The sequence below is a fragment of the Zea mays genome, chromosome 3 (assembly GCF_902167145.1).
Source record: "Zea mays cultivar B73 chromosome 3, Zm-B73-REFERENCE-NAM-5.0, whole genome shotgun sequence".
NCBI lineage: Eukaryota > Viridiplantae > Streptophyta > Magnoliopsida > Poales > Poaceae > Zea > Zea mays.
In genome coordinates, this window is record NC_050098.1 from 34609160 (window position 1) to 34617432 (window position 8273).

At 46.8% G+C, this 8273-nt stretch overlaps 1 protein-coding gene across 1 annotated transcript; it reads left to right on the top strand.

Annotated features, from left to right (window-relative positions):
- The first annotated feature begins 6298 nt into the window (after positions 1-6298).
- Positions 6299-7732, top strand: LOC103649946 (uncharacterized). The gene is made up of 3 exons (XM_008675634.3): positions 6299-6602; positions 6745-6820; positions 6907-7732. The coding sequence occupies exons 1-3, from the start codon at positions 6594-6596 to the stop codon at positions 7350-7352; spliced, it is 531 nt and encodes a 176-aa protein (XP_008673856.1). The 5' UTR covers positions 6299-6593; the 3' UTR covers positions 7353-7732.
- The last annotated feature ends 541 nt before the right edge of the window (positions 7733-8273 follow it).

An 8273-nucleotide genomic window follows, 5' to 3' on the forward strand; every position in this document is an offset into this window, starting at 1 on the left:
TGTTATTATCTTCCCAATATTAAACATCTATATACCACTAGGGTTTCCCTATGAACTTTTTTGTAATTTGAATCACTAAATTTGGAGTTCATATGCAAAAGATATGAAATAAACAAGTTTGAGAGTTTAAAATATGAAAATATGTCTAATTCTGTAATTATTTAAATGTCTAGGGTTCAATTTACAAGATTATAGGGGCCCGCGCGCGAAAACCAGGGACGGCGGGTTGATTCTCAACAAACCGAGGGTCTCTTTAACAAAACTACCGTGCGAAGGGTATCAGATCCGCTCAACCGTCAGATCTAAAATCAATGGCCGAGATTAGATCCATGGGCGAGCGCGCAGACGCGGGCGCGAGCGCGCACTGACTAGAGGGCCAGGGCGGTCAGCGACCAAGGCAGGGAGGGCGGACTGACCGATCGGTCCCGGTGCCAGGGGCACAGGCGACCGATAGGTGGGTCCGAAGGCAGGGCATGCGTGCGCAAAGCGGTATCCCGTGATCTAGGTTGTGCGATCCAAATTGACGGTGGAGATCAAAGCCAAGAGGGTTGATTGGCTGCAGGCGGCGCCGCTCCTTCTCGCGGCAGTGAGGCTGCCGGAGTTGGGGCGGGTGCGTGCTACGGCGGTTCCAGGGTCGCCAGGGCTGGCCAGAAACGAAGAGGAGCACTCGGCGGACTCACTGGTGGGGCTTTGGCCACGAGACCGGGGTCAGAGAGGGGAGAATGGCGGAGGAAAGGCTCTGGGCGGGTTGGGGCAACTCCGGTGAGGAATCGCGGCTGAGGAGAGGGGGTCTGAGGCGCGTTAGGGCCTGGACTAGCTTCAGCAAAGCGAGGGGAACATCAGGGAACGACGCAGGGCGCTGGACTGGACTAATTCGGTCGGTCACTGCGCGGGCGTGGCGGATCGCCGCGGCTGAATTCCGCTGAAGCCAAAATTGGCCAACGACAAGGCATAATTGAGGGAACCGGGCATGGGAATGGGTGTCTCACCTTGGGGCAAAGCTCAGGGTCGCTTGGTGCGGCGTCTGGCGGGCTGGGTGACCGGCACGACGGGCGCGGGTCTCCGGCGAGGCCGAGTGGCGAAGGTAGAGCGCGAGAGAGAGCGAGACTGTGCGAAATGGGGCGGGGAAGCGAGTGCGGGTGCAGGCGGTGCTCAAAAAGGAGCTAGGGGCGTGGGCGGGCAATGTGGCCAGGGATCCCGGCGAACGTGCGCGAGTGCTGGTCCATGACGGGTCATGGGGAAGGCGGAGTTGACAGGGGGGTCCCATGGCGCAGCGAGAGAGAACAGCGTGCGGCAAAACGGTTCAGCGAGATGACAAGGCAGGCCCGCGAGGCAGAGAGGGAAGAAGGGCGTGCGCGCGAGGGCGACTGGCACCGACAGAGCGGCCCCACCTGGCAGAGGGAGAGGAGGAGGGGGCGCACGCGGGGAGAAACTGCCGCTGACAGGTGGAGTCCACCTGTCAGGCAGCGCGGGCGCGCGCGTGGCTTTGCTGGGCTGGACTAGGCTTGTTTGGGATGAATTAAGATTTTCTATTTTCTGGAATTTCTAATTGCCTTTTTTATTTTATTTTCTCTAGAGTTTTCAATTCAAATTCAAACCAAGTTTCAAATTCAAACTAATTCAAACATGTGCAACAATTCAAAGGATACTTAAGCTCAATATGATGCAACATTTCATGACTCACGATGTTTTGGCAAAAATAAATAATTAATTTCACACTAATTAAGCCAAATCTACTCAAAAGAAAAAGAGGGAGAGAAACTAGGGAGAGAAGAGTAACACCTGAATTTGGATGATAATTAGAAAGAAATTTTATACCCCCAAATTCAGGGTGTTGCAAGACCCCACTCACGCACTCGCACCGGCAGGTAGGCCCGGGCGAACATGGCGCGTGCAGGGGAAACGCTAGATGGTGCCAGGTGGGCCCGGTGACTCAACCTGGTGTTCGCGGCGCTCGTGGAGTTCTTACACGTGGGGCCCGCGCACTAGCCGCACTACCAGCTCGCCATCCACCTCGCTAACCACCTCCGCTCCACCACCGCGTCTTCCGCCACGAATCGGTCCTGTCGTGCGGCCACCTAGGAGCCAGGTTGACTCTCCCAAAGGCGTATAAAGGACCCTAGAACCCTATCCCTGCCTCCCGTTTCGTCGTTAACCACCCGCTTCGCCACCACCACTGGAATTTCGTGCCGCCGTGGGGGAGAACGGGGGCTGTCGCGGGGGAAGCTCCGAATTGCCATCATCCGCACTCCTGTGGGGTGCTCTGAGCCTACCCTTAGCTGCGGAGTAGGCGGTCGTGGCCGCACCACCTGGGTTTGGCCGCCAGCGACATCGGAATTGCTTGCCGGACGTGCGACATCGCCGCTGTGTCGCGTCCCTCCGTGGCTTGGGGCCTTCGCGAGTGAAATCGAGGTGATGACCTCTCCTTCTTGTTCGCCTTGTTTCCCACGTCAGATAGTGCTTGTCACGTCGAGGTTTGCGCGTAGACTGGGGGTTGGGGGTCGTCGGTGGCGAGCCCTGTTGGTGCTCGGTCGCCGGCAGGCTTATCCGGCTCGATGGGGAGGAAGATAAGGTCAGTGTTGTTGATCTCGTAGAGAACGACCACGATTCAATGCGAGGTGTACCCTTTCGCGCGATAGTTCTAACCCGTAGATGTTAGATCCGAGGGGTAGCGTAGGCTGACGGATTATGATCTATGGAGGGGTGTTGATCTCGGATCGGACGGTGGGCGTTGCGTACCATTTCATCACGCTAGCGATATGATCCTGGCCGTAGATTTAGGATCCCACGGTCCTGGTCGAAACATACCCATTCGGCCAGGTAAATTTATCAAAGACACTCTATAGTTTTAGGTAATCAACCTGCGGTCCAGAATCAGGCATACTGAGTCTTGGACCTTTTAGCGCATTAACCCCTACGTTTCTGTTTATTGTACGCGCAGTCCAGAAGATTAGAAAATCCAGGAAAACTAAAAGAAAATAATTTTTAATGTAAAAATAAATGTTAGAACTTGTTTAATTCATATAAAATTCATACTTAGTCCAAATTAGTCCATTCTAGTTCCTATAATTTTATAATAATATTGTTCATCACATAGTGTCTCTGTTTTGACATGAAAACTATATTAAAATTAATCTCTTAATTAATCTTGTACCTAGCACATAGAACCTTTGGAAATTCATAACTTAAAATCTAGAAGTCCAAAACAAATGATTCATGTTCCTATGATCTTATTTTAATATGTAGATTATTAATATGTATTTTGTATACATGTTTGGTGTGATGTTAATTTCCTCTTTATACTATGCCGGTTCGTATTGTGGCGAGTAGAAGAGCCTGTGGCTGATGATCCCGGTGTTCAGCAGGTAGAAGTTGTTGAGCAGGAGCTCATTGAAGGCAAGTTGTGCCTTTGACCACTTTTTACCCAATAATGTTCTTTATTATCACTTATCAATGTATAGGTTTAATTTTGATGGGACCTAATAGGTCACCCTAGACTAGTTATCATTTTACCTTGTTTACCCCTAAATCATTTGGGTAGTTTTGCTATTGCTCTATATGGTTTTAGGATTAATACTACATTATGTCCATGTTCCAATTATTCTATTATTTTATTTATTATTCATGTCAAGATCATTATTTTTAATTGGAACATGGAGCTTAACTTGAGAAACACGTGCCACCACAAGGGTGGAATATGACGTCCTTCATTGACTAACTAGAAAAGTTAGTGAAGGACTACCTTACCCGATAGGGGCAAGGGCAGTAGGCGCGTAGGCGTGTAGGGAGGTTCCCGGGTTGATTTTGCTGCGATGGCGGTCAGACGGGAGATTCCTCCATTGCTCTTCCTAGAAACTGTAGCGGGTTTTCTGAAGCTAGTGGAACTAGGTAAAGGCCTCGTAGTGTTACCCTGCCTCGCTTCCTTGGTAGAGGTGTATGGGAGTCGTGATCTCTTGACATATGGGTAACATGACTTGTGGGTACAGGGTACAACCTCTGCAGAGTGTAAAACTGGTATACTAGCCGTGCTCGCGGTCATGAGCAGCTCGGGACTCTCGCATGATTAAATTATGTAACTAAATTCAATTTGTCATTTGCATTGCATGGGATTATTTATTAGTTTTGTTCTATTCTTATTATGGTTTGGTATTTACTTACATCTAGTAATTGCTAATAAAATTTGACCAACTTATAAAAAGCAATGCTCAGCTTTAACCTCTATTATTGATCAGTCTTACACTTCACATGAACTCCCACCTTTGGTGAGTTCATGCACATTATTCCCCACGACTTGTTGAGCTATGATCTTTTGTGAGCTCACACTTGTGATATATAAACCCCCCACAGGAGAAGAATAGGTGGCCCAGGAGAAGCCGCGCAACGAGGAGTTCGACTTGATCTAGGTGGCGTCTCCAAGTCGACTTTATGGCGCCGAGGATGGACTTTAGTTCGCTTTATATTTATCTTTTATTTTGTAAGACTTCCGCTATGTAATAAATACTTTTATTGCGACATTTATTTCTATACACTCTGTTATTATATGTGTTGTCTTATTTGACACATATATGAGATGCACCCGGCTTTATCCCTTAAATCCGGGTGTGACATCTATGATGGCACAAGCAATATCCATGAGCAAAACTATTGCCAAACTAACCTTCAAATGAAAGGAAATGAGCTTGTTAGATCTTGGTGCTACCATTTGATTAACATTTGAATATAATTATGAATATCTTAATTCCATTTGATTAACAAAGATAGGTGATGCGGATATTGTGAGGAAGTTCATCTCGGTGCTACCATAAAACAAATATGCAAGCATCATCACCATTTTTCACGACATAGAGGAATTAAGCACCATGACCCCCCGACACTTATTGTTTTAGCCAATTATACAGATGTTAGAGGACACCTTTGTCTAGGGAAGATGTAGAGCCTTCGTAATTATGGGGACAAAGCTAGTAGCTTCGGATGGTTGGCGTATGCACATGCTGAAGAAGATAACTGGAATAAAGCAGACCGTCATGACTTCTTCACCGAGAATACAAGGGGAGAAGATGACATTGCCCTTAGCATGCTAACTAGATAAGGTAAGGTGAAGGATGAAGGTGAAGCTTAGTTTAATTGTGTTGTCTTGGTTTTTATCTCTCGAAGGAATAAAAATGAGTGGTCAACACTTATTATTGGTAAGTTGGTGGCATTTGAAATATCACATAAGAGGGGCCAAAAAGAAGCCACTTGATCAAGCAAATGTATAGCTCTCATGTGATAAGCACAAAAATATAAAGCCCAACAAGCAAATTGAGATAAGCTCAATCTCCTCAAATGATGATGAAGATGAGGATGAGGATGAAGATGAGGATGGGGATGAAGACGTTTATTGAAGGAACGGATAGGCGACCGAGGGGGTTGAACGAGAGCCAATAAAAATTCTTTGTGCTCAGGCAATCTTTGTTTTGTTCCTAACAGTTCGACCAAAGCTCTAAGACACAAAAAACTCTAAGCACTATGTTAATGGCCTTCTCTTTCTATCAACCCTTTTGTAGGCCTTTTGTCCTCAAGTAGCCACATTTAACTTTAAAGTTGTATCTAGGATGGTCGATACACTACTTGGACGAGAAATTAACTACTATGAAATCGTTCAACTACTAGGACAAGAAAATAAACAACCCTTAGTTGTGGTGGCGGGGCTCAGCCAACGAAAAATAGTTCTTCTATTTTCTGTGGCCACATCCAACCACTGAAAATAAAGGCTATCAGGATTATTTTCGGCAGTCATCCTGAAGACGTCGAAAAAAACTAGTTTTCAGCAACGGTTGCTAAAAATAATCCTTATTTTCGACTAAAAGCAAAACTTTCGAGGACGAAAATGAAACTAATGCTGTGGAAATAAGTTACTTTTAGGTATAGTTTGGAAACTCCATTTTCCCAAAGGATTCCTATTTTCTCAAAGAAAAATAAACTAATTTTCTTTAGAAAAATAAAAATCTATTAGAAAAATATGGTTCCCAAACTAGCTTTTAAGTGGATAAGACTTATTTTGGGCGGCATTTTTTCCTATGACTCGGATCTCCGGATCTCTGTGACCTGATGAGACAATCATATATGCCGACTTCGTGATGTACTACCAAGTATATCTGAAAACGATTGCTCGGTTGCTGGACGAGTTCAAACAAACTTGTGTGCAGCTGGTATGTCCACGAGAAAAATAAAAGAAACTGACAACCCAGTTGATGAGCCCAACCATATATAATCCTTATCCCCTTGATCACCCTTACAAAATTCTCCACCCTAACTAACATGTTGGGTAAGCAGTGCAGTGCAGGTGATATATACTTGCAACCTCCGGCTGCATGCATATTCGTCCTAGGACCAGCCAATGGCGCATCGGGCAGTTGTAGTCTTGCCTGGTTGACTTCAAGAGCAGCTGCCAGCAGTCTGCCACCTTATATGAAGTGCATAGAATTGAGCAGGGATTCTTCACAGAAATCAGTTCCAGTTCCAGTTCCAGCCAGGAGATATCTCTTCTCAGGGCACGCAAAAAGTCATCCAACAGGAGAAAAATCAGTTCCAGTTTCAGCTGATCGATTACCATGTCTAAGGTTTGTGAGCAAGTTTACTTTCTCTCGATGTTTTTTTTAGGAATCTGAATTTCTCACGATGTTGTTTCTGAATTATTCCTGTTCACGAACCAATTGCGTACTGCTGAGTTCAGTTTGTTTTGCTGTCCATTCGTTGCTGCAGAAGATAGTGGTCAAAGCTGACCTCGTCGGCAGAGCATGCATGAGCGATATCCTGTCGGTCGTTGCCACCCTCCAAGGTACATCCATCTGTCAACGTACCATGGCTTCCAACATGTGTGTGTGTCTTAAAGCATGCATGCATGATTTGCCTGCTCCGATCCAGGTATCAAGTCGATGGACATCGACGCCGACAAGTGCACGCTGACGGTGGTCGGCACCGTCGACCCGGTGTGCATCGCGCACAGGCTCAAGAAGAAGTGCTTCGCCGTCAGCATCGTCAGCGTCGAGGACGACAAGCCCAAGCCCCCGGAGAAGAAGGACCCGTGCAAGGAGGCGTGCGAGAAGCTGTGCAAGGAGAGGTGCGACAAGGTCACCTGCTGCAAGGAGTGCAAGGAGAGGTGCGAGAAGTCGTGCAAGGAGAGGTGCGAGAGGCGCTGCAAGGCGTGGCTCGAGAGCGGCTGCTGCTGCAAGCCCAGCCCGGGCTGCCGCTGCACGCGCTGCGCCGCTGTGGCCGTGCCCAGCTGCGACTACCCCTACTACTCCTACTGCTACCCCTACAGCGGGTGCGGCGGCGGCAGCGGCAGCTGGCCCTGGCCCTACGGCTGCTAGGAGTAGGAGGAAAGCTCGTCACTCATCAGGACTGGAGGAGCGAGAACGCGGCAGTGTGTGCTTTGAGTATCATCAGCGAGTAAAATGCATCCACGGTGATCAAACTTTGAAATAATGTGTTACTTAGATCCTCAAACTCTCAACAAGAAAAATAACTACCGGAACTTAGCCGGCCTATCAAAAACCGGGACTGAGCATACATCCACGCATCGGATGCTATTTGGATGGGCCAAACCCGGTTTTGGATGTGCCGACTACTTATTTTTCTAGTTTTGAAAGTTCAGGAACTTAAATGACAACATAGCACCTCAATTCTAAGGATCGCGGATGCATTTACTCATCATTGTCTAGAAATTTCATCGTCTATGAATTTCATCGTGTACCTTATTAGGCATTGTTTGTTTGTGCCGGATTGGTGGGTCGGAACGATTCCTAACCGAATTGCGTATCTAATTTATATAAACTTTGATTAGCTGGAACGATTTCGGGTGCAATCCGACAGAAACGAACAAGGCCTTAGTGTGTTTAGTTTTACAGCTTTGGTTTTTGTTTTGTTCATATGCACATGTCGTTTGAAAAAAAAACCGGGATGATAAGGTCAGTATTCGTCGTTGACTGGTTGTTATTGTAGCTTGCATTGATTGTGCGTGTATCCATAAACAAATGTGTTACTCTCCTGCCTTTCCGGAAAAAAAAAACTAAACATCACACCCAATCGAATTGTGAGCTCTAGCTCAGGGTTCATCTTTGTGTTTTCACTATTTCGAAATTTCGTTTTGGCCACAAAATTTGACTTTTGTATTTTTTTTAATTTGGAACCAAAATAGTGCAGAGATCGGAACGGGAAAGGCATCCCTGACATGAGCAGGAACGGGAAAGGCATCCCAATTTGGCAGTTTCTCGCCCTTATAGCTTAAGAAT

Excerpts from the sequence above, each read along its gene's own strand:
- LOC103649946 (XM_008675634.3), top strand. Across the intron at positions 6,821-6,906 it reads GGTCGTTGCCACCCTCCAAG|GTATCAAGTCGATGGACATC; the intron begins GTACATCCATCT and ends GCTCCGATCCAG.